Source organism: Schistocerca serialis, chromosome 4 (genome assembly GCF_023864345.2).
Source record: "Schistocerca serialis cubense isolate TAMUIC-IGC-003099 chromosome 4, iqSchSeri2.2, whole genome shotgun sequence".
NCBI classification, from domain to species: domain Eukaryota; kingdom Metazoa; phylum Arthropoda; class Insecta; order Orthoptera; family Acrididae; genus Schistocerca; species Schistocerca serialis.
Window position 1 is genome coordinate 11,867,146 of NC_064641.1, and position 27,641 is coordinate 11,894,786.

Below are 27,641 nucleotides of genomic sequence, written 5' to 3' on the forward strand. Positions count from 1 at the left end.
TAATACCACCCAACACCTTTTCATTCACTGGTCCATGAACCCCTCCACAGAACATGTAAACAAAAACTCACATCAGCTGACCACCAAAGCTTTCAGCCACTCTCTGACAGGTATTACATTCATATTCAACACTCTACAACTCAAACCACACACACACAGATACAAACACGCACGTAGAGAGATAATCATCATGAATAGACATCAGTTTTCAACATAGACTTCGCTAGATTGGCAACATATAGGTAAACAAACCAAACAGGAGGAAACACAACATGGATACACAATATTTACGTCTTTAAAAGTACAGTTTTCGAACAAGTAGCTATAAGTAGTAGCAAAGTAATAATAGTGCACCATAAAGAAGAAAGAGAAACGTGGCGAAAAGTGTGAAAGAAAAAGTTCAGAACATAAAATTCTGCTTATGTTTCGGAAATGAAGTGGTGGTGTGAACTCCAGATCATATGAGAGGAAATGCAGATGCCAACAAATTGTAAGTAATTACTTATTTACTTAAAAAATGAGACGTGAACTGTTAGGCAATCTAAAGATAATAAAACTGTATCGCTCTAGATCCCACTGAAGATGTCTCAAAGTAAGAAAAAGGCGAAACGCGTCTGGGAAAAATAAGTTCAGATGCAGCAAGAGAAGGCAGTTTTATTTACAAGACAATTTTGTTGTTTGAAAAACCAAAAAACTTTGTTGGGCAAAAATATCAGTCCCATTACTTTTTCCACACACCTCGTAGACATGGTCTATCATCTTATCCAATAAAAAGCCAGGATATTAATACAAAGAAAAGATTTAATATTCATAAGAATAAATAACAAGTAAAGCCTTTGCTTTGAGACATTTTATGCGTTTTGTTTACTTTGCCTGAAGGTCGCATCCGCCACGACAGCCCTATTTACAAATTATTGACAATTCAGAGTGCCGATGTGCGTGGGGTCAGCCATGGCGGCGCAGCGGCGGCCCGTCGCTGTCGTCGTCATCTTCAGAGGGGCGGCAGGTAGTCGCCGCAGGTGGGGAATCCCCGCGGGGGCGGAGCCATGTCCTCGAGCTCGCCCACCTGCAGCACCAGCTCCATGCCGCTCAGCTGGTGGTACACGAAGTGGCAGTGCATCAGCCAGAAGCCTGGAAAACAGCCACACGCCTCGTCACTTCAGCCGGCTCACAGGCGTTCCACAGTGGCTTAGCTAATGCTGCGTGTGCACTGGCACGCAGTGTCAGTCGAGTGTCTAATAAGTATAAATTAGTTAAAGGCTCATAGGTGAGCAGCATCATAAGACATATTCAATAACTAAGGGGAAATTTGTATATGACATTGATCATTTGGGCGTTAAAATAATTCAACAGCTTGCGATGCCACTACCCGAATTTACTGTATTATTATTAGACCGTGTGGCATCGGACTTCCGGAAAGCGGCTCTCGCGTGTAATAGGTTTGAATAGACACCCTGTGGTGATCCAACTACAACACGGAACTTTTGGAACAAAACTTATTTTTACGTCTGTATTTGATTATTAGTAGCATTGATAATCTCTTTGAAGTGATTCAACAGGGAGCACTTAATTCTGTATGTTTGATATTGCCTAGCAGGAGGACCTTATTCATTTAAAACAATACCACAGCCTGAAATCGTTTCACAATACATAAACACACATGATAAATACTTGAACTTGTTTTAGGTCAATGTAAACTACACAAATTGTAATTACTCAATTTAAAGTTATTGAGCTTGCATTGTGCTGAAGGCACAATGTGTACTGTGGTGGCAGCAATTTCCTTAAACGCTTAATTAAACAACAATGTAGATCTGCTTGTCAATATAGTTACTGAAAACACCAACTGATAATCACGTTGCTCGGATGGAACCGAATAATTTTTGACTATGGCAATGTACTGAAAAGCCACCACATCGAGCTGGATAGTAATTAAGGTGGCACAGTACCTGGAATCTTCCATCCATTGCATGAAGCGGCGTCTGCTGCCAATTTCGGCGTTAATTCCGACTATTTTCTCTTCTAATATAGCTACCCCGATACTCACGCACTATGACTTTGCACTGATGTTGCTGCCCATAGAAATCACTGGATATGGGGTAATAATGAGCTATTTCCTTTAAGGGGAGGAACATTTATGACTAAACTACCAAATAGAAAAATTTGAATTTTTTTTTTACATATAGAGTGGTTTAGTATTGCAGTTATGACAGAGATATTTTGGAGTATCTTTTCTAGTTTCCTTCCAATTATTTTTTTTATTAATGACCCAAATTTTTTTACAAATAATTGCTTTATAATGAAACTGAAATGAAACTACTGAAGATATTGCCAAATGGCTGTGTTACAATGTAAGTTTGACCACTAGGAGTGCTGTATAAAAATTTCATTTCTCTAGCTTGAGTGGATTTTGAGAAAATTTTCCTTATATTCGAAAAATTCTAATTTACGGGAAATGGCTATCAAAGTTTCTCAATACATTCCTGCACTATAGGATGGATTATCAGGGTCTTCTTCTTCATCCTCCAAAAGCTTCCTCTTCTGTCTTCTTTTCTGGCCTGTTGTTCCATCATACTTCATATGCCTTTCTCTTCTTTCTGCTCCTCTTATCCTTTCTCTGTCAATATTTCTTAGTGCTGGTACAGTGTTCACCCCAGCTGTAAATCCTAATGCCTTCAGAACTTCACACTTCACACTGTTGCCTTGGTTGTAGGTTGCTATTGCATCATAAATACCAAAGTGCGGTGTTTTTATACTTACAAACACCCTTTTAGGAATCACTCTCCAAATCAAATTGTTTATGCTCTCATTAGGATTCTGCATCTTTCCGTGTAGACATTTCTGTAACAATTCTGGCTGTGCTAAGTCATGAAAAATTGGTTTTATTGTTCCCTCCTGATTCTTGTACATGCTGCATATTACCTGCTTTATACAAGAACTACAATACTACCAACAACAGGCGCAACACTGAACTAATTCGAAACGGTAAACAGCAAAGAGACGATGTTCCGCGCTCTTATTCATTGTAGTATCGCAACTAGGTATTAGTGTTAATTTTCTTTTCCCTACGTTCTTCCTCTTCTTATATACACGGTTACTAAAACATGGCATTGTAACCAGAACAAAAGTGTACGACAGTATTAAATGGAGCAAGATGTTCGAAATTCTGAGGGAAATAGGGGCAAGCTGTAAGGAAATACGGGTAATATTTGTCACAGAAAACAATGTAGCCAACCCTTGCACACTCGCTGTATGCATAACATAAGGCGCTGTATGCGTAACAGGCCGAGAAAATCCCAAGCAGTTCACGAGGATGTCACGAGAGGGTGTTAGATGCATTCGGCGGCCGCCCATTTCCTCTGCAGGCGTGGGGGAAAATGGTAATAACTCCACTTCTAGGGCGAGTAGAACAATATTTCAAAGTTTACATTAAAGAGGAATGTTGGAATTAATTTTCGGTATCAAAAAAAAAAATCGTAATTTTTTGGATTTGACCACCTCCGGCTCCCCTTAAATAATTGATTACACCTGGGGAATGCAATTTAAACCACAAAATTATTATTGTCTACAAACTTTACACACTGTAGAGAACTTGGTTTGACTATTACACAAACTGATTCACAAAATATAAATGTACTGGTAATGGCGTCGGTATAACAACCACTGTTCATAATAATACTCTTGTAAGATAAGTTCTAGTTCGTTGCTGCCGCAGCGAGCTCACCAATGGAGCTCATCAGTTATTGAGATCGCAATACGCCGTTGGATGCGGCTACTGGTCCCTTCACACCTCGCCGTTGGCACAAGCAACTCGTCGCAATTAACACAGCATTGCACCATGCAGTGCCATGTACCTCAGAGCGGGAAACCGTACTATTTTGCCGCTCAAGCCCATCTCCGTCATCTCCGTCGAAATACTGCGTCTTACAAGCTTTAGTGTCCATTTAACTTGTAGCCATACGATAAACGAAGTCCATACCTGTTTTCAGCTCACTTCTAAATGGTCTGTTAGCAACGTTACTGTAGCACACACCGGCACTCACTTTTACGCCACTTAACATCTGCTCTGCCTCAGAGCTACGCCAACTTACTTCTACCGCCAATATTACGCGCCAACCTGAACACTGTTCTCATTCTCGGGGATTCCCCCCACACCTGAACATTATTTTACATTACGCCAAGTTCTCTACTTACAATTAAACATACCATAGCATTACAATATTCAATTATATAAAAGTAATATTACATTTATAGTTTTACTAAACGTAACAATATTATTTAGTTTAATTCTTCTGTTATTTCGATGTCAGAGTGCAGCACAAGCCAGACACTGTCTCCCGCATAGCGTTCTTTAATTTAGCTGCCACCAGGCGGAAGCGCTTCCGCTTTGCCTTCGATTCTGGCCGACAGATGGCATAAGCGTCCACTTTCTCTACCGTTGCGCCTTGACTACTACTGGCATTCGCTAGACGGCACGTTGTCACATTACAAGCTGCCTGTCCAGGACTCAAACCCGGATTCTCTTCTTCTTGCCAACAGTCGACTTGACAGACTCGGCCATCTGCACACGTCCCCAAAAAGCACAGTATCTGAGTTCGAGTCCTGGTCCGACACCGATTTTAGAGTGTAGCTGTCGAATGATTTCAACGGCCAAAGCGGCAATGTTACACAGCTTTCCGTTTGGTTATAAATATAAGGTTGAACCGTACTTGGATGCTCCGCTTCTTGCGAATGATAGCTTTGACTACCCCGGTCATCTCTACATGCTTCCCGACCGACCCAAATTCCGAACTGCTGCTCATCTCTGAGGTGATCCTGTTCACATTCCCCTTTGCCCGTAGTCTCATGTATTCCTTTGCCCGTAGTCTCATGTATTCCTGCAAGGGGACAATGATCATATGCATCGGACGTGTCCAAAAGAACAGAGAATATGCATATCATAATATTAATATGTGAATACGAAAATTGAAGTACTGATTTTTAATATTAATTATACAAGCAGGCCAATGAAACTTATCTAATTCGAAAGGTACTATGTCGTTGATGTGCACAAAGAAAAAAACATATGTGTACATATCCGTTAAGAGAGGTAAAAGGAAGTAGATGCTTTCAACTTCATAATTCTGATGATATCTTCTCTATCAAGCCTTAAAATCTCCAACACATGAACATCGAAAATTGAAATGTTGCCCAGCGTGTCGATCAGCTGCTATTGTAGAGATGACACACGAAAGTAACAAATGCATAGGGGCAGCCTCTGTGTGACAACTGCTATGTCGACGATGATGTCAGCAGTTAAAATCAAAATATCGTACTAACGACGCCTGTAAATAAAGTTGTGTATTGGCGCCGTTATTTCACTTACTATTCTATAAGAGTAACTTTGTGATCATTTGCCGCCGTTATCTGAAAATTTGAAGTAAGTTCCTAATTTTTAATTTCTTTATTTTGAATAACTATGACTTCTGACTTCCCTTATAATATGGAAATTATATTTGTTTCAGGCTCTGCCTAGAAGGATGATGCTAACAGTTCAGAGTGAAAGATGCAAAACTAGACAGACACAGTCTTCGTTAACGAAGTAATAGGAATGAGGACATTCATAACGGTAATGCAGTTGTTCTATTGAACGAGCATAATTTGAATACATAATTTGAATACATGAACATTGAAAATTAAGGTTTGTAAAAATAATTAGTTAAGGAGGCTAATGAAGCTTATATAATTCGAAAGGAACTTTGCCATAGATGAGCACAAAAAAATCATGTGTACACGTAGCCATTAAGAGAGGTGAAAGAAAAGAGACATATACACACGAGAAAAGTTTTTCCCTGTCTCTCACATTGCTACCAACTTCTACCAAGCGCACCGATCAGGTGCTATCGTAGAAACGACACAGGAAAGTAACAACGTTCCGTGAAATCACATTCTATGGACGTCCATATTGAAATATTAACATCGCCCATTTAAATATTTGCAGTAACACACGCATTCTGGGCAGTTACTGATGTGTTGGTAAATGTGCCAACACCTTGTAGATAGAGGCGGCCTAAATGCACGCTATCTAACGCAGACGGGCGTGAATTCTGGAACAGGATAAGTAGTGAATTCTAATAAGAAAAGTATGCAGCTCCTCGAATACTTAACTTTATTCTATCCTTGTGGTACATCGCTCTTGATAATACAAATAAGACTATCTTCAGATACGGTTAATGGCGCCTTGCTAGGTCGTAGCCATGGACTTAGCTGAAGGCTATTCTAACGGTCTCTCGGCAAATGAGAGAAAGGCTTTGTCAATGTAGTCGGTAGCAAAGTCGTCGTACAACTGGGGCGAGTGCTATTCCGTATCTCGAGACCTGCCTTGTGGTGGCGCTCGGTCTGCGATCACACAGTGGCGACACGCGGGTCCGACATGTACTAAATGGACCGCGGCCGATTTAAGCTACCACATAGCAAGTGTGGTGTCTGGCGGTGACACCACAGTTACAATGCCACAAATGCTAGATCGTGAGGCTGTCAGCAGCCGAAAACCCGAAACGTAGTAACGGAACAGTTGGGGGGCAGCAAGCGTTATTTATTAGCGTCGTTTTTGGACTTAACTTCTGTCTCGTAGTAAATGGAACTAACTTTGTGTTCGTTTGCGTCGTCACCACAAAATTTTAAGTGTTCCTGATTTTCAGTTTCTTCATTTTGAATAGCCACAACTTTTCTTATTGTTCAGAAACTATATTCGTTTTAGGCTGTGCCTCGAAGAAGAACAGTAAGGATCTGGGCAAAAAAGACGAAGAGCTAGAAAGACACAATTTTTGCGTAGACAATGTAAAGGGGATAATGTGAACGTTAATGACGATAATACTATTTTTGTTTTGAAAGATACATTTAAATGGGCGCTGAACGTAATTCCAAATTATTTTGAGAGTTATAATTGCGGTTTGATGAATTTACTGTGCAGGATTTGTACTGCAAATCATTCGTACCTGAGGTTACGCGATATAATGACATTCACGTCGTGCAAGACAGACAATCTACAAAACAATTGAAGACATGGAAATGACAACATCTGCTGCTGACAAGAAGAAGAATACTATAAAATCTGTCGCTGCACATTCACTACTAGATGGACCCGCTGTCTTTTGTGGATGTAGACTGAACTTCAGTATTGATCTGAATGATACATTTTCGCATGGTAATGGTTGGCTAACTGTCGCAATTGTACGAGGTGGTACAGGAGTACCCAATGTATCAGGACTTGAAAGCTTCGTCGAGGGAAAAGAGAATTTGCCACCGTTAACACGAAATTTATTTTTCAACTCAATGTATCAAGGACCTCAAATAATCGATTAACTGAAGAGAAATCAAAGAATTATTTCGAGAATATTCGCAGCTACAATGCAGTATTTGCTATGGGTCAGTTCTGAGGCTGAAATTTCAGATACAGTTTTTCTTGGAGTGTATCACCTTTAAGATACATGGCATTTTTATCACAGGTCAGGTCCACTGAGCCGCACACAGTAGCCGCACGGTCTGGGGCAGCTTCTCACGGTTCGCACGGCTTCCCCCGTCAGAAGTTCTAATCCTCGCTCGGACATGGATGTGTGTGTATGTGTGTGTGTGTGTGTGTGTGTGTGTGTGTGTGTGTGTGTGTGTGTGGTGTGTTGTCCTTAGCGTAAGTTTAAGTTAGATTAATTAGTGTGTAAGCCTAAGGACCTATGACCTCAGCAGTTGTACAGATACGCGTCGAGAGACTATACGACTCTTTCAATGTGGATGTATAATATCGTTCTTCCCTTTGCCGTAACATTGTGAGGCGGCAAGCAGAAGAGGAACGTGAAAGGGATCACGTCAGAGGCGTGCAGAAATTGGGAATTTGGGTCGGTCGAAAAACATCTCCAGAAGACACTGTCCATTCCATTCAGCTGCTCTTCCAGGTCCTTTGCTGTCTCTGACAGAATTACAATGTCATCGGCAAACCTCAAAGTTTTTATTTCTTCTCCATGGATTTTAATACCTACTCCCAAATTTTCTTTTGTTTCCTTCACCGCTTGCTCAATATACAGATTGAATAACATCGGGGATTGGCTACAACCCTGCCTCACTCCCTTCGCAACCACTGCTTCCCTTTCATGTCCCTCGACTCTTATAACTGCCATCTGGTTTCTGTACAAATTGTAAATAGCCTTTCGCTCCCTGTACTTTACCCCTGCTACCTTCATAATTTGAAAGAGAGTATTCCAATCAACATTGTCAAAAGCTTTCTCTAAGTCTGCAAATGCTAGAAACGTAGCTTTGCCTTTCCTTAATATTTCTTCTAAGATAAGTCGTAGGGTCAGTATTGCCTCACGTGTTCCAACATTTCTACGGAATCCAAACTGATCCTCCCCGAGGTTGGCTTCTACCAGGTTTTCCATTCGTCTATAGAGAATTAGCGTTAGTGTTTTGCAGCCGCGGCTTATTAAACTGATAGTTCGGTAATTTTCACATCTGTCAATATCTGCTTTCTTTGGGATTGGAATTATTATATTCTTCTTGAAGTCTGAGGGTATTTCTCCTGTCTCATACATCTTGCTCACCAGAAGGTAGAGTTTTGTCAAGGCTGGCTCTCCCAAGGCTATCAGTAGTTCTAATGGAATGTTGTCTACTCCCGGGGCCTTGTTTCGACTTAGGTCTTTCAGTGCTCTGTCAAACTCTTCACGCAGTATCATTTCATCTACATCCCCTTCCATTTCCATAATATTGCACTCAAGAACATCGCCCTTGTATAGACCCTATATATACTGCTCCCAGGACATAAATACCACATTTTCCCCGGGCGCGCTACAATTCGAACAAATGAATTTCTTCCGTTGCTCCATAATCCAGGTTTTATGGGTTCAGCAGTATCAGTGACGAGTGGTTTTGGAATCCCAGCTAGTTCTGCAATTTCCAGCTTCTGGAGCTTCCTTCTTGTTCTTTTGCTGCTGAAGGTGTTCGCGAGTGCGGCATTCAGTTCTGCAATGACTTTTGGAGTTGACGTCCATTTACTTTTCGTCACAATCCTCTTCAATGGCTGTCTTTCACTTTCGTCCGGGTTCTAATGTAGCGGACGGTCTTTCTCCGCTTTCACAATATGCGCTTACATAGTTGGTGTCTCTTGCAACACCAAACTCTTCGGCTCTCTTTGTTACGGAAGCACCCATAATAGTAGCGTCAGCAATTTTTCGAACTTCGAATTCAATAGCTGCGACATAAGGCGCTTACAACTACACAGAACATTCTGTTCTGACCACGACTCATACTTACAAAATATTGAGGACATTGCAAAGGTGCCGTTCGTAGTCACATAAATACGCAACCTGCAGGCTGGGCTAGCAACTACGTTTATATTCAAGAATGCATTTCTCACATCGTTTCCATGTCTTTGTCCGGCACACTCTTAATAAAATTGCGCTCGTTTTGTTATTCCACAGCTAAATTACAGTTCTCTGGCTATAATTTTGCACGTACGGAATATCGTCCCGGCGACATATTTCAGACTGATTCGAGCGACTGGACGCACAGTAGCCTATCAACGCGTTAAGCCAGTGACAGCTCGAAGCAGCCGCAGACACACGGGTGGTGCGAGGCAGAGCGAGAACCCGGCCGCTGTTGAGGGCTCTCACTCCAAACCGGTTGCGGCAATGTCTACATAAAACGAACTTTTAAACTCGTAGAGTTATTTCATATTTCTTATTAATATTCTGTCTGATTCCATCGTTTTTCATTCCGGGCGAGCGTCTGTATACACTAATACTGCTCGTAAACTTGAGCCCGCTTGTAATTATTTTACTCGGCCGTGTTTTACACGGACCGGGTGATTCGCCGTTGTGTAGGATTCTTCTCAGTACAAAACTTGCCCTAACTTTTTATTCGGTTCCTTTCTCGTTTTCGTGTTTCACGCTAAACTTTATGGTATTGCGTAAGTACGTCTGCTTGTTAAACTCGTTTTCTGGCTTCTGGTCACAGTTTTACGATGAAACGCAATTTAAATAATCAATTTGTGCGCGATTGAAATACGAGCATTTTTTTCTCTGTATTTGCCTTATTTACATGTTCATTTAAAATTCTCTTCCTTTCTATCTCACCTTCCTTCTGGACCATAATCGTTTTTTCGAGCTGCAACAAACAACTCAGGAATTTTTCTTAACTCATTTATTTTTTTCGTCAATTTTGATACTAAAATTATAGCTCGATTACTTAATTTTTTGTTTTCGTCATAGACTACAAGCTGCATCCCAAAGATTTCACAAGGTGTTCTTAGAAATTCATCTTCGAATAAAAAAAGGTGTGAACATATTGAACACGCTGTGTTATCATGTTCTGGAAATCAGTTGCTCTACGCGACAGTTAATTAACCGCCGTTTTTTAATTACTTCTCGCTTGCACAGGTGCCGCATTTTATCAGCTTCGTAACATTATTATTCTACATCTACATCCATACTCCGCAAGTCACCTGACGGTGTGTGGCGGAGGGTACCTTGAGTACTTCTATCGGTTCTCCCTTCTATTCCAGTGTCGTATTACTCGTGGAAAGAAAGATTGTCGGTATGCCTCTGTGTGGGCTCTAATCTCTCTGATTTTATCCTCATGGTCTCTTCGCGAGATATACGTAGGAGGGAGCAATATACTATTGCCTCCTCGGTGAAGGTATGTTCTCGAAACTTCAACAAAAGCCCGTACCGAGCTACTGAGCGTCTCTCCTGCAAAGTCTTCCACTGGGGTTTATCCATCATCTGCGTAGTGCTATCGCGATTACTAAATGACCCTGTAACGAAGCGCGCTGCTCTCTGTTGGATCTTCTCTATCTCTTCTCTCAACCCTATCTGGTACGGATCCCACACTGCTGAGCAGTATTCAAGCAGTGGGCGAACAAGCGTACTGTAACCTACTTCCTTTGTTTTCGGATTGCATTTCCTTAGGATTCTTCCAATGAATCTCAGTCTGGCATCTGCTTTACCGACGATTAATTTTATATGATCATTCCATTTTAAATCACTCCTAATGCGTACTCCCAGATAATTTATGGAATTAACTGCTTCCAGTTGCTGACCTGCTATATTGTAGCTAAATGGTAATGGATCTTTCTCTCTATGTATTCGCAGCACATTACACTTTTCTACATTGAGATTCAATTGCCACTCCCTGCACCATGCGTCAATTCCTTGCAGATCCTCCCGCATTTCAGTACAATTTTCCATTGTTACAACCTCTCGATATAGTACAGCATCATCCGCAAAAAGCCTCAGTGAACTTCCGATGTCATCCACAAGGTCATTTATGTATATTGTGAATAGCAACGGTCCTACGACACTCCCCTGCGGCACACCTGAAATCACTGTTACTTCGGAAGACTTCTCTCCATTGAGAATGACACGCTGCGTTCTAACTCATTTTACTGTCAAACTGTCTCACTTCTCCCTCGGAGGGACTGATGGCCTCGCAGTTCAGTCTCGTGACACCCACCCAACCAGTTTCACACTCCGGTACAGTCTTCACTGTCACCTTGAAGTGTGTACGCAAACTAATTTTACTGATTTCGGCTACCTTTGCAGAGATTACATCATAATAATAGTATATAAAATTCTGTGAAAATAACATCTGCTTTCAACATCGAAACATTTACAGTTATAAAGTTGGTAGTTAAATTCCTAGGATCCTGAAAATTCGTTTGAATGCAAGGGTAGACTCGAATGCTGAAAGTATCTATGTTCACACCGTATTCCCATAGATCAACACGAGTTTTCCAAAAATAACCAAAATTCATCAGATAAAAGCGGGGAGCATTGTTTCCAGAAGATGGGTATGTTTCTTTGCTTCGTATATCAAACTATCAACAATGAGGTTGCATTCTAACTCATGGTCTAGCATTTCTCAGACTTTCTTTTTTTGCTCAAAGAATCATGTGAAGATGTTCAAGCTTAGTTATTCACTTCCCCCTGCACGACTGCTGCATTCCAGAGTAAAATGTTCCTACCATAGGAAGGCCAACAAAATTACTCGTCAAGTAAATGTTGGATACATCCTGATATGCCGGCCGTAGTGGCCGAGCGGTTCTAGGCGCTACAGTCTTGAACCACGCGACCGCTGCGGTCGCAGGTTCGAATCCTGCCTCGGGCATGGATGTGTGTGAGGTCCTTACGTTAGTTAGGTTTATGTAGTTCTGAGTTCTAGGGGACTGATGACCTCAGCTGTTAAGTCCCATAGTGCTCAGAGCAATTTGAACCATCCTGATATTCTCGTTTACGATTTTCCAGTCGACCATGCTCCTGAACGAAGACTCTGTAAATAATAACGAAGAAGAGAAATAAAGGGTAACACATAAGACAAATCTGTAACTCAAACCCGAATAATGGAAAGTGTTCAGGATGTAGGGCACGTTCTTTGATATACAGGGTTATCCGACATATACTGTGTCATCCTTACAATATATTATGTATACCGTACCTCCCCCTTTGCAGAGAAATGAGAGCTATCACGAAGCATTAAAACTGTTTGCCAAAGCAAAACGTTGCCTTTCACAGCCAAAATTCGTGACAGCTGAATTATCACTTTTTTATTCACCTCGTGTTCTGAATAGGTGAAGAAACTTGAAAACAATAAAATAAAGAGAGGCAGATAGAGAGACTTCTAGGCGAATAAGGGTATGCGGCATGGGCGTGATCGTCACCGATCCTGTTTAAGCTGTGTCTAGCTGCACTCATGCAGACTTGGCATAGAAAAAGGCAGGTTATGGGAGTGACAGGAAAGGATAGCAAGGTATGCGGTCTGTAGCCTGCAGATAAGCAGACTGTCCTAGCAGAAAATGAAGATGGTCTGAGCTATGTGATAAGAAAGTTTATAGAGGAATACAATAAGGTTGGCCTGAAAATGAACATGAAGAAGTGTGAGCACTTGACCACTGGAAGTGGAACAGTAAAAAATTTGGAGGTAGATGGAGAACCAGTTGTAAGTGTGGAAACGGCAAGGTACCTTGGCGTGTTAGTTAATAAACAACGTGCAAGTACCGATGAAATCACTAGTAGGATTAATAGCTGTAACAAAGACAATGAATCCTTTTCTGTGGAACAAAAAGATAAGAACAACGGAGAAGAGAGTGTGTAAGACTATAGTGTAAAGTGTAGTTTTATATGGAGCAGAAGCCTGGGACGTTAGCAAAAAGTAAGACTAAACTGCTTGCAATTGAGGTGGATGACGAAAGACGAGGGTCAAGTTGTAGTTGGATGGATAGGATAATATATGACGTAATCCGACAGAGAAGAAAAATGGATAGAGGTCATATCAAACAAAAATAGCTGATGTTGTTTGGCCATGTGAATAGGAAGACAGGGCATGGAGAACCAATTGTAAGTGTGGATGGGAGCTGGCAAGATGATGTGGAGCAGGCAATGGAAGCAAGGAATACGAACGTTGAGGAAAGGCAGCACAGAAGAATATGGCTACTGGAGGCGGAGAAACGGCTTCAGCGGTAGATAACCTCTAAGAAGAAGAAAAAGAAGAATAGGACAAGTTTATCCTGGTTCCAAGCCGTCCTCAGCAGCAGAAATGTGAAACCTATAGCTGTATTGAACCACACAACAATTCCCGCTATGCCGGCCGGGGTGGCAGAGCGGTTCTAGGCGCTACAATCTGGAACCGCGCCACAGCTACGGTCGCAGGTTCGAATCCTGCCTCGGGCATGGATGTGTGTGATGTCCTTAGAATTAGTTAGGTTTAAGTAGTTCTAAGTTCTAGGGGACTGATGACCTCAGAAGTTAAGTCCCATAGTGCTCAGGGCCATTTGAACCATTTGAATTCCCGCTATGTAATGTTGTAAACGGCTTTCTGGTACCTACCATATTGACAACCAACACTTACTTTCCCATATGTCGACAGCGTTTATTATGGTCTACGTATATGTCGTAACCAGAAATTTCAACCGCTTTTTTACCGCTTTCCTCCTACAGTGTCATCCATGTGTCCCCTCCGATGACCTTTGTAGTTTGGTCCCTTTAATCTTTAACCCAACCAACCATGTGTCCCCTAAATTTGTCTTCGTAGGCTGTGGTTTCTTCACCATTTCCTTCCTGCAGTTTTTCGTCGTTCTTTTAGTTTTCATCTTTCTGCTCTCTAAAGAGCTACTTTGAGTCGCTATAGTGGCGGGGCCTATTCACGGCTTTTCTGATGCTCACACGGTGCACTCTGGTCTTACAGAAACCTCAGTGAATAAGTCAACAGTTAAATGAGTAAAACAGCTAACTTAATACCTATCCAGGTACCAACGACGGTTGGTATCACTGCTTTGGCTCTGCTAGTAGCTCTCTCCTACATTCCAGACTCCAAGGAAGTGCTGCACACCATTCTGTACTAGCACTCCCACAGAGCGAGGTGGCGCAGTGGTTAGCACACTGGACTCGCATTCGGGAGGACAACGGTTCAAACCCGCATCCGGCCATCCTCATTTAGGTTTTCAATTATTTCCTTAAATCGCATCAGCTAAATGCCGGAATGCTTGCTCTGAAAGAGCACGGCCGACTTCCTTCCCCATCCTTCCCTACTCCCATTGGACCGATGACCTCGCCGTTTAGTTGCCTTCCCCTAATCAAGCAACCAACTAGACTCCCGGGAAAAGTACATAACTGAGAAATACAGAATTGATATGCGCGAGCCTTCTTCGAAGAACATCAGATACCGCTGATGAATTCTTCTCGTGTTATCAGCCGAGAGGTGGCGTCGTCTTGTTGCAACGATTCAATGAGTTTCGTACCCATCATCTTCTGGCTTCGCATATATCAGATACCGCTGTTTTGTTGGTCGAAACGTGGCCTCACACACTGCCCGTCAAGTTATTCGGGAGGAGGACTGTTCAAACCCGCGTCGGGCCATCCTGACTTAGGTTTCTCGTGATTTTCCTAAATCACTTCAGGTAAAAGCCCGGGGTGGTTCCTTTGAAAGGACACGACCGATTTCCTTCCCCATCCTTCCCTAATCCCAGCTTGTGCTCCGCCTCTAATGACCTCGTTGTCGACGGGACTTTAAAAACCAATCTCCTCCTCGACACGGTCATCCAGTAACCTTTGTGGGTACGCTTATGGACTGGAATACAAATCGCGTGGTGGGAGATTCTCGGGAATAGTTTCAGGACCTCTTTGATTCTTTGTGCTGAGTCGAGCGCATCCAGCGTGAAAGATATCGCGTAAATAAGTATAGTCGATTCAATGAAATGGAAATATGATTAGTCGACCGAATTAAATGGCGCTGTATGTTCTATTTAATGCCAGAAACAGGGCGCTCCTAGCAGTACCACGCCCGTAGCCGCTGATCGGCCATCAAGACACCAGACACCTACATCCGGACCGCTGCAGCCCTACATCCTAAACAGCTTACTGTTGGACCCGCCAGAGGTGGGTGCCGAGGAATAAGTGGGAGTGGGTGCTTTGACAGAAAGCAGAAATATTTAGAAGTAGACGTAATCTGAGTGACAGTGGTGTTTACTTAACTTAAATACAGCAAGTCCAATTGTATTCCATAAATCCGTTAGTCAGGGCCTAACCGTCATAAGTAATCACATTACAGTGAAACAACGGATATGGCTGCTGGGATTCCACTATCAGACTGAGCGATATCGGTGCTGCGACATTTTTGAGTCGTCTCGATAGAGACGTTACTCGCGCATTCAGCAGGAGGTGTGGGTTCAAATGTGTGTGAAATCTTATGGGACTTAACTGCTAAGGTCATCAGTCCATAAGCTTACGCACTACTTAACCTAAATTATCCTAAGGACAAACACACACACCCATGTCCGAGGGAGGACTCGAACCTCCGCCGGGACAAGCCGTACAATCGATGACTGCAGCGCCTGAGACCGCTCGGCTAGTCCCGCGCGGTGTGGGTTCAAGCCAGCCACTTTTGCGAGGCCTTCACGAGGTTTGCTGCCAACCTCGGGATGCTTCCTGCCTGGTGCGGTATCAATGTTGTACGACAACACAGTTGGAGTCTCGATATTCGACGACACCCGTTCTCCCGCCGAACTTCTGATTTGGACTGCAATTAATACTTTGTGGCAGCCGTCGACGACCTTGTACAGTGTATCCATACAGTCCCACTATCATTTCAAAAAGTCATAAGTTGGATACTACACTCAGCAGGGGAATAAAAGGACCACTTTTTTGAAACCCAGACGTCTTCTCCCATTGCCACACTGAAGTTTGAAATTTGGCTTGAAGGTGCCAGCAACCTTCCTCTGTAGTAGTGCAAAAGTGTGGCTCCCTGTGACGTCATACTCGGACTCGGCGATGCTCCAAACAACAAGGTGTCGACACGAGCAAAAATCAAAAAAAGGCCGCGGCTCAGAAGCTGATGTCAGGTGTAAAGTGGGTTAAAGATGTCACTGTGACAGCAGTTTCACCATAATTCTACCTAACGCCACCGTGGACACGTCACACCAGGGAAAAGGTCGTTGCAACCTGCCTATCCACGCTTCACACCATCATTTGACGCCTCTGCAGCGGATGTCAGAACCGCGACCCCCCGCGATAAAATTTAATGCATGCACACTGGATAGGTGTTCACAGCGAACTAAAAACGACAAAGACATTCGCTGCGCCACGTTGGAGCACACTCCGCTGCCCAAATAGCAGTATTCATTCACACTTGCGTTACCGATAATGAGGTACCCACATATGGCTTACGAATCCTCTTCCCAGTGCCAGCCGCTGTGGCCGAGCCGTTCTAGGCGCTTCAGTACGGAACCGCGCAACTGCTACGGTCGCAGGTTCGAATCCTGCCTCAGGTATGCAAGTGTGTGTTGTCCTCAGGTTAGTTAGGTTTAAGTAGTTCTAAGTTCTAGGGGACTGGTAACCTCAGATATTAAGTTGTAACGCCGGAAATGCATATCCTCCTATTTCCATCTATTTACTATAAATTTTTTCCCTTATTTTGTTACCTCAAGATATGACATTTCTGTGTCTTTATATATTGTGATTGTTTTACTATTTGTATATATATATATATATATATATATATATATATATATATATATATATATATGCATTTATGCCGATGTACAGGGTTATTACAAATGATTGAAGCGATTTCACAGCTCTACAATAACTTTATTATTTGGGATATTTTCACAATGCTTTGCACACACATACAAAAACTCAAAAAGTTTTTTTAGGCATTCACTAATGTCCCATATGTGCCCCTTTAGTGATTCGGCAGACATCAAGCTGATAATCAAGTTCCTCCCACACTCGGTGCAGCATGTCCCCATCAATGAGTTCGAAAGCATCGTTGATGCGAGCTCGCAGTTCTGGCACGTTTCTTGGTAGAGGAGGTTTAAACACTGAATCTTTCACATAACCCCACAGAAAGAAATCGCATGGGGTTAAGTCGGGAGAGTGTGGAGGCCATGACGTGAATTGCTGATCATGATCTCCACCACGACCGATCCATCGGTTTTCCAATCTCCTGTTTAAGAAATGCCAAACATCATGATGGAAGTGCGATGGAGCACCATCCTGTTGAAAGATGAAGTCGGCGCTGTCGGTCTCCAGTTGTGGCATGAGCCAATTTTCCAGCATGTTCAGATACACGTGCCCTGTAACGTTTTTTTCGCAGAAGAAAAAGGGGGCCGTAAACTTTAAACCGTGAGAGTGCACAAAACACGTTAACTTTTGGTGAATTGCGAATTTGCTGCACGAATGCGTAAGGATTCTCTACGGCCCAGATTCGCACATTGTGTCTGTTCACTTCACCATTAAGAAAAAATGTTGCTTCATTACTGAAAACAAGTTTCGCACTGAATGCATCCTCTTCCATGAGCTGTTGCAACCGCGCCGAAAATTCAAAGCGTTTGACTTTGTCATCGGGTGTCAGAGCTTGTAGCAATTGTAAACGGTAAGGCTTCTGCTTTAGCCTTTTCCGTAAGATTTTCCAAACCGTCGGCTGTGATTCGTTTAGCTCCCTGCTTGCTTTATTCGTCGACTTCCGCGGGCTACGCGTGAAACTTGCCCGCACGCGTTCAACCGTTTCTTCGCTCACTGCAGGCCGACCCGTTGATTTCCCCTTACAGAGGCATCCAGAAGCTTTAAACTGCGCATACCATCGCCGAATGGAGTTAGCAGTTGGTGGACCTTTGTTGAACTTCGTCCTGAAGTGTCGTTGCACTGTTATGACTGACTGATGTGAGTGCATTTCAAGCACGACAAACGCTTTCTCAGCTCCTGTCGCCATTTTGTCTCACTGCGATCTCGAGCGCTCTGGCGGCAGAAACCTGAAGTGCGACTTCAGCTGAACAAAACTTCATGAGTTTTTCTACGCATCTGTAGTGTGCCGTGACCATATGTCAATGAATGGAGCTACAGTGAATTTATGAAATCGCTTCAATCATTTGTAATAGCCCTGTATAATTGGTTTGTTTTGTAAATATTATTTGTATTTTTACGCTGAGTCTGGCCTAGGGAAAACTATGCTATCGATCGATTACATCGAGAGGTGGTGTGGAGGACTAAAGTGTTTAGGATCTTTGGTAGTGTTAACTCTGCCGCATGGAGCGCGGGCAGAGGAGGGTCTGGCTGGAGTAGGGCGGTGGAGCAGGTGTGTTGTGTGACGCTCCCGCGAGTTGCCGCGCTTTCGGGGTTTGGCAGCATGTAATTGCGCCCGACTTGCTATGATAGTTTCAGACACGGTGTCGCGGACAGGAAGCATTAGCTGGCGCACATCAAGAGCCCGTTTTGCCTGGTGACCGTGTCGAGAAGAAGGCGCGCCAACATCCAGCTTCTGCAACAGCGACGGCTGACAATGAGTGACTGTCGCCACCTCCACGACTGACGACTCCAAACCTTCAATCAGCCAACAAGGAAGACTGGAAGCATGTAAAGTTTTAGAACAGTATGGCAGACCTCAGCTTTTCAAACTGTTGTATCACAAAAGTACAGCAACTTAGCATGAACCTTTGTTGCTCATTGTCCCAATTGCGTTACCAAGCAGGGTCCCTTCCTTTTCTGGAATGAACCCGAGTGTCGTTGAAATTCATACGCCAGCATTAAAGTAATATCATTCCATTTCACTGCTTTAATTTCATAGTTCAGTTAAAGTATTCATAGCTGGCTACAATATTTATATTACACAAGCAGAAATTAAGAGTGCGAGTTTTGTTACCATATTTTAGCTTACCTGTGACTGCAGCTCAGCTTGGTACGAACTAAATTTTACTATTGTTAATTGTTCAGAATCATTTAATTCAAGTTCAAAGTTAAATCTCTTATTTCTAAATTGCGTAGATTCAAGTAGCTTTTGAAATGATTGCTGAGGTAGCCCAAGACTAACCTTATTTTATTGAATTTCGTAGTGCTTCAGAAACAAAGTTCACTATTAATTTCAGTCACTAAATTAACTCTCAATTTTCCAGTTTTATTAATTCTTTTGCTAAATTAAGTCAGAGTGTAGCGCAATGTATTACTTCTGACAAACTTTCAGTTTTCACACAACTAATTATAGTGCTAATTGTATGTGCATTAATCTTTCATTTTCAGTTATTATAGTAGTTGTCCATAGGACTGGCGACCGTAATTTTCCCCAAATCTCAAATATCTAATTAACGCCAATTAATTGTTAACATAACGACTGCACATTTACTTTGTTTATTAATTTTACCCTTTTCTCCAAATTAATTTCCACCAATTTCATTTGATTTTTCCTTTCATTTAGATGTAACCCTTTCCTCCCTCTTTACCGACAGATTAACTTCGATGACGATTGCTTTTCCCAAATTTCCTTGAGGTACACGTGGTTTAATTTTTTACTGTCATTAAGGTCGATAAGTGAGGGGGAGGTTACAAAGTGCCATAGTACTTAGAGGTTCTTCGCAGTATGCAAACGGGAAAAATTTTCCGGAGTTTCTCAGGGTCGTTTCGAATGATCTTCCATCCTGTCTTGTTATGTAGGTGTTACCCTCACTTCCTGTTACTGTGGGTTGGCGATTCTGGGCTCATAACCTGCGAATCTTTTATAGGAAAATCCTCAGTTGCTATTAATTTCGTAGGTCATTAGGAAGCTCTTGTGTACGGAGCTTCGAGTTGATGCGTGTACCCATGCTGACGGAGGGCATATCAAATATTTCATACTGTACTGGTACATCCTTTTCCTGTGTGTTTCTCGTGATTGTGTTCGAAGAGTTGTAGAAACTGAGCTCTAACATGGAAATGGAGTGTTTACAGACCCATTTTCCTACAACACATTTTCTTCCTCTGCATGTGAGGGATGTTTGCTGGAAGTTTAGCGATAGCATTTTGTTACACCCTGTGTATTCCGTGCATATGTACGGGGTGTAACTAAATTCCATTTAAAGAGTTTGACAACTTGTAGTATGGGCCAAGACGATTAAGTTCAGCACAGGAACTTAAGTCCGGAAACTTAGTTTTCCTGCTACACGCAAAGTATCACAGCACGTATTCAAATCATCCACATTTTCGGGGCTACTGGCTAGAGTATTTCGTATGTCATTCCCCGATCACGTGAAGTCCCATTCCCAGCCATGCACGTGCGCCAAAACATGTGGTTCTAGCACGATGGCGCACCGCGTCATATTTCTCGTGCGAGATGATCTGGACCAACGATTTGGGCGACTGGGGACAGGTTGTGCTACCGCGATTGCATAGCCTTTACGTTCTCCCGACTTGAACTCGCGAGACTGCTGCTACCTGCGATGTCACGTGAAATCCTTGGTTTACGAGTCCCCTGTGGCACCCGAGGAAGACCTGCTGGTGAGGATTTTGGCTGCGACCAACGATTGGTGATCGCGTGTATCAGACTCTGGCAGAAAATCCAAAGGGACTTTATAGTATGCAGACTATACTAATGAAAAGACACAATCGATGTCTTCTCTGCGCGATAGCAATGGAAATTCTCTCGATGACAATGGTAACGAAGCAGAGTTACTAAACACAGCCTTCCTACATTCCTTCACCAAATAAGACGCAGTAAATATTCCAGAATTCGAATCAAGAACAGCTGCCAACATGAGTAACTTAAAAGTAGATATCCTAGGAGTAGTGAAGAAACTTAAGTCACTTAAAAAATGCGAGTCTTCCGGTCCAGTCTATATATCAGTTAGGTTCCTTTCAAAATATGCTGTTACAATAGCTCCATACTTAACAATGATAGAAACCGCCCGCTCGACGAAACATCCGTACCCAAAGACTGGAAAGTTGCACAGGTCACAACAGTATTCAACAGTATTATAAGTAATACGCTAAATTGCATGTCCATATCATTCACTTCGACATGCAGCAGGATTTTCGAAAATACACTCCTGGAAATGGAAAAAAGAACACATTGACACTGGTGTGTCAGACCCACCATACTTGCTCCGGACACTGCGAGAGGGCTGTACAAGCAATGATCACACGCACGGCACAGCAGACACACCAGGAACCGCGGTGTTGGCCGTCGAATGGCGCTAGCTGCGCAGCATTTGTGCACCGCCGCCGTCAGTGTCAGCCAGTTTGCCGTGGCATACGGAGCTCCATCGCAGTCTTTAACACTGGTAGCATGCCGCGACAGCGTGGACGTGAACCGTATGTGCAGTTGACGGACTTTGAGCGAGGGCGTATAGTGGGCATGCGGGAGGCCGGGTGGACGTACCGCCGAATTGCTCAACACGTGGGGCGTGAGGTCTCCACAGTACATCGATGTTGTCGCCAGTGGTCGGCGGAAGGTGCACGTGCCCGTCGACCTGGGACCGGACCGCAGCGACGCACGGATGCACGCCAAGACCGTAGGATCCTACGCAGTGCCGTAGGGGACCGCACCGCCACTTCCCAGCAAATTAGGGACACTGTTGCTCCTGGGGTATCGGCGAGGACCATTCGCAACCGTCTCCATGAAGCTGGGCTACGGTCCCGCACACCGTTAGGCCGTCTTCCGCTCACGCCCCAACATCGTGCAGCCCGCCTCCAGTGGTGTCGCGACAGGCGTGAATGGAGGGACGAATGGAGACGTGTCGTCTTCAGCGATGAGAGTCGCTTCTGCCTTGGTGCCAATGATGGTCGTATGCGTGTTTGGCGCCGTGCAGGTGAGCGCCACAATCAGGACTGCATACGACCGAGGCACACAGGGCCAACACCTGGCATCATGGTGTGGGGTGCGATCTCCTACACTGGCCGTACACCACTGGTGATCGTCGAGGGGACACTGAATAGTGCACGGTACATCCAAACCGTCATCGAACCCATCGTTCTACCATTCCTAGACCGGCAAGGGAACTTGCTGTTCCAACAGGACAATGCACGTCCGCATGTATCCCGTGCCACCCAACGTGCTCTAGAAGGTGTAAGTCAACTACCCTGGCCAGCAAGATCTCTGGATCTGTCCCCCATTGAGCATGTTTGGGACTGGATGAAGCGCCGTCTCACGCGGTCTGCACGTCCAGCACGAACGCTGGTCCAACTGAGGCGCCAGGTGGAAATGGCATGGCAAGCCGTTCCACAGGACTACATCCAGCATCTCTACGATCGTCTCCATGGGAGAATAGCAGCCTGCATTGCTGCGAAAGGTGGACATACACTGTACTAGTGCCAACATTGTGCATGCTCTGTTGCCTGAGTCTATGTGCCTGTGGTTCTGTCAGTGTGATCATGTGATGTATCTGACCCCAGGAATGTGTCAATAAAGTTTCCCCTTCCTGGGACAATGAATTCACGGTGTTCTTATTTCAATTTCCAGGAGTGTATATTGTGCTCGAACATTTTGAATTACTTCGAAGAGAACGGTCTATTGACACACAGTTGACATGGATTTAGAAAACATCATTCTTGCGGAACACAACTATCGGCTAACTCACATGAAGCATTGAGTGTTGTTGACAAGGGATTTCAGATTGGTTCCGTATTTCTACATTTCCAGAAGGCTTTTGACACTCTATCACACAAGCGGCTCGTAGTGAAATTGCGTTCTTATGGAATATCGTTTCAGCTATGCAACTGGATTCAAAATTTCCTGTCAGAGAGGTCACAGTTCGTAGTAATTGACGGAAAGTCATCTAGTAAAACAGAAGTGATTTATGGCATTGCACAAGGTAGTGTTATAGGCCCTTTGCTGTTCCTTATCTACATAAACGATTTAGGAGACAATCTGAGCAGCCGTCTTAGGTTGTTTCCACAATATGCTGTCGTTTATCGTCTAGTAAAGTCATCAAAAGATTAAAACAGATTTCAAAACGAATTAGAGAAGATATCTGTATGGAGCGAAAAGTGGCAGTTGTCCCTAAATAACGAAAAGTGTGAGGTCATCCACATGAGTGCTAAAAGGAATCAGTTAGACTTCGGTTACACAATAAATCAGTCAAATCTAAAGGCCGTACATTCAACTAAACAACCAGGAATCACAATTATGAAGAACTTAATTGGAAAGAACACATAGAAAATGTTGTGGGGAAGGCAAATGAAATACTGCATTTTATTGTCAGAACACTTAGAGTATGCAACAGATCTACTAAAGAGACTGCCTACACTACGCTTGTCCGTCCTCTTTTGGAGTACTTTTGGGCGGTGTGGGATCCTAACCACACAGGGTTAACGGAGTACATTGAGGAAGTTCGAAGAAGAGCAGCACATTTTGTATCATCGTGAAATAGGGGAGAGAGTATCAAGGACACGATACAGGTTTTGGTGTGGGCTTCTTTAAACCATAGGCTTTTTTCGTTGCGGAGCAATCTTCTTACGAAACTTTTATCACAAACTTTCTCCTGCGAAAATATTTTGTTGACAGCGATCTACATAGGGAGAAACGATCATCATAATAAAATTAGGAAGATCAGAGCTCGCATGGATATACAGGGCTACTACAAATGATTGAAGCGATTTCATAAATTCACTGTAGCTCCATTCATTGACATATGGTCACGACACACTACAGATACGTAGAAAAACTCACAAAGTTTTGTTCGGCTGAAGCCGCACTTCAGGTTTCTGCCGCCAGAGCGCTCGAGAGCGCAGTGAGACAAAATGGCGACAGGAGCCGAGAAAGCGTATGTCGTGCTTGAAATGCACTCACATCAGTCAGTCATAACAGTGCAACGACACTTCAGGACAAAGTTCAACAAAGATCCACCAACTGCTAACTCCATTCAGCGATGGTATGCGCAGTTTAAAGCTTCTGGATGCCTCTGTGAGGGGAAATCAACGGGTCGAAGAAACGGTTGAACGCGTGCGGGCAAGTTTCACGTGTAGCCTGCGGAAGTCGACGAATAAAGCAAGCAGGGAGCTAAATGTACCACAGCCGATGGTTTGGAAAATCTTACGGAAAAGGCTAAAGCAGAAGCCTTACCGTCTACAATTGCTACAAGCCCTGACACCCGATGGAAAACCGATGGATCGGTCGTGGTGGAGATCATGATCAGCAATTCATGTCATGGCCTCCACGCTTTCCCGACTTAACCCCATGCGATTTCTTTCTGTGGGGTTATGTGAAAGATTCAGTGTTTAAACCTCCTATACCAAGAAACGTGCCAGAACCGCGATCTCGCATCAACCATGCTTTCGAACTCATTGATGGGGACATGCTGCGCCGAGTGTGGGAGGAACTTGATTATTGGCTTGATGTCTGCCGAATCATTAAAGGGGCACATATCGAACATTTGTGAATGCCTAAAAAAACTTTTTGAGTTTTTGTATGTGTGTGCAAAGCATTGTAAAAATATCTCAAATAATAAAGTTATTGTAGAGCTGTGAAATCGCTTCAATCATTTGTAATAACCCTGTATACAGGTGTTCGTTTCTCCCGCGCGCTGTTCGAGATTGGAATAACAGAGAATTATTGTGAAGATGGTTCGATTAACCCTCTGCCAGGCACTTAAATGTGATTTACAGAGTGTCCATGTCGATGTAGATACTGTATCTCTGTTGACTGGTCGGTCGTCACGTAGAGCGCTGTTTGAAAATGGGCCCAGAAAACAAACAGCAGGAGAGAGAGAGAAACGTGTATTGTCGTATTGTGCATATAGTGGGAAAACGGTACTTTTCCGGACGTGGTTTCCTGTGCTAAACTTAACCGTCTTGGTCCCCAGTACTAGTTCACAGTCTGTAAAGGGAATTTAGTTACATGCTGTAAACTTAAATAATATTCATTCATTGTGTTCTGTCCACATCGTTAATGCGCCTTGTTTTTTGACCGGTTGAACTAAAAATATATTCTTCTTAAAAATTTCTTGTAACGTTGCGAACTTGCCAGCGCTTCTGTAGCTGTGCATGCAAGAGCTTCAATGGAAATAACAGCCAAACAGTTACAGAATACTGGTTTATTATACCTTGACAATGGTTCGGACAGTTTTAAAACTGTCTTCTGTGGAAGATATCGTACGTAGAATCTCACATTATCACCACCCAGTGTGGGAGTCGTTGACTCTGTCTAGTATATCTGCGTATCATCCACTTAATCACTTTAATTTTATCCATGTTTTTCAGCTCCAAACGTGACTGTACTCAATACAGTCGAAGTATGAATTAAAAAAAAACGCCTTCAGTCACAAATTTCCGTGTTTTATTCAGTACACGATGCATTTCGGACCCTGTGGGTCCATCTTCAGGTGTAGTTCGTCTTAATACATGCTTTATTTGTTCTCTTGGATGAGATGAAATGCATATTCCTGTCACGAAAAGGTTTGATCTTAGGTTACGAACTTCGTAAGTCAGACGCGGAAAATACGTGCCAAATAGTGGAAAAGATGAATAGTGAATACTTACCAAAACATCCAAGAAAAGCGTTTTTAACGTTTTAGTAACAGCATAATTTTTTTCTACATCGTTTTCAAGCATATCACTTCATCCAAGAGGCACATTCGCTAAAACATGTTTGTAAACACTTCACAGATATTATTGTACATTGTGTGGTCAAAGATGAATTTTTCATAGTGCTAAAGATATAATTATTGAACAATTGACATATGCAGGAAACAATTGACACATGCAGGAAATAATTTTGGAACACATCTTTAAAATTACTGAAATAGCTGTGGCTTGCGATTTCTGTTTGTTCCTTTAACATCTATTCTGGTTTTTTGACTTTGTGGAGGTATATCTCCAGTTGTTCTAAAAGATTTAGGGTCTTACCACTGGCTTCATTACATAGTACTACCAAATTGTTTTCTATATTTTTGATGACACGCTTCGTTTCCAACATATGTTGTGCAATGACTGATTTTTCAAAGTTGTTGAGCCTGAAAGCATGTACACGTTCTTGAAAACAGGCAGAAACTTCAAAAACCTAACATCAAACCTTTTCGTGACAGGAATATGCATTTCGTCTCATCCAAGAGAACAAATAAAGCATGTACTAAGACGAATTGCACCTGAAGATGGACCTACAGGGACCGAAATGCATCGTGTACTGATTAAGACACGACAAATTGTGCCTGAAGGCGTTTTTTTAATTCGTACCTCGAGTGCACTTAATCACCATTTGAAATACGTGATTTGAAGGTAGTAGCTCTCTAATGTATAACTTTGTCTTAAAAAGTGCTTCGCAACTGGCTGGTTGTTATTTCCAATCCATTGAAAATTTCTGTAACATTCACTTCAATTTTTTTTTTCTAACTACTGGCAAGAATCAGCTTTCGGAAGACACTCCATAATGCTCTAGATTGAAAATGGAAACTGGCAGTGCTGTAAGTAGATGAGCCCTGTATCGACTCGTGCTACGCCTTGTGTTTAGATTGCATTGGTTTTCCTTTTCTTCCCCTGACATGTTTGTTTGATATGTTGTCCGTCATTAAGTGGCTGCTTGGTTGTCTTTTCCCTCTGCTATCGATATCTGCGTTTTTGCTTCCGGGAAACTGCTATGGAGGAAGTGAGATCTTTGACCGGTTGTAACTTCATGTGGTGGCACGGAAGTAGGGGAGTTGCGCGCAGAGAGTGTGGTGGACACGAGAGGGCAGTGTGACTCTCCAGCGCGGAGCAGGCGTGGTCGGTGGTACCGAGTCGCCACGTGATGTATGTCGGCTGTGTGTAACGAGCGGGTCGAGTTGACGGAAGAGCTCCCCGCGTGTTGGTTCTATACAGAATCGCCCCACGAGTAGTTGCTGTTCATTTCGCCTTAGTGGGACGTTAACAAGCTTCTTTAAATCCTCCGTTTCAACACTGGAGTTTAAAAGGAGGCACCTAACATGAAAGAGCGGTCACTACCCGTCAACGTTGCAGAGAAGACGTGAACTCCGGTGACAGAGCGTGTTGTCACGTGACCGTCGCATGTTGGGTATGCTGGCGACGCGTGCGCGATCGGATGTGTGGATCCTTGCCATCAGAGGTCGTGTACTGTCTGGTCGAGCATAATTGCAAGTTAAATTCGTGGAAGGTTTAATCATTAAGTAATAATTTTGTGTAACGAGCGTCTCTTCTGCCTTGTGACCTCCGGCGACCGTGTTTCCTGTCCCCGGCACCGGTGTAATTGAAGACAGTGGTCTTTCCTCCTCCTCTCGTCACTGTCCGATGGAGGCGTAGTTTTGGCAGTTTAATTGTTTCGCTTCTTGTTGGTTGATCATGTGGTCGCTCATTCAGGACTGTGTGGTGTAATGTTTCCTTGCATGAGGTTAGCTGTAATACTGTCAGCAAGTTAAGCCGTCTTATGACAAGTTTTCGCTGGCTAAAAGTCGG

At 43.3% G+C, this 27,641-nt stretch overlaps 1 protein-coding gene across 1 annotated transcript in view; it reads right to left on the bottom strand.

The window, feature by feature from the left end:
- Positions 1 to 933: 933 nt before the first annotated feature.
- LOC126473659 (uncharacterized) overlaps positions 934 to 27,641 on the bottom strand; it is a 117,802-nt gene continuing 91,094 nt past the window's right edge. Inside the window, exon 10 of the mRNA XM_050100890.1 lies at positions 934 to 1,131. Within this exon, the coding sequence (XP_049956847.1) occupies positions 992 to 1,131 (140 nt within the window). The 3' untranslated portion in view covers positions 934 to 991. The remainder of the gene's footprint in view (positions 1,132 to 27,641) is intronic.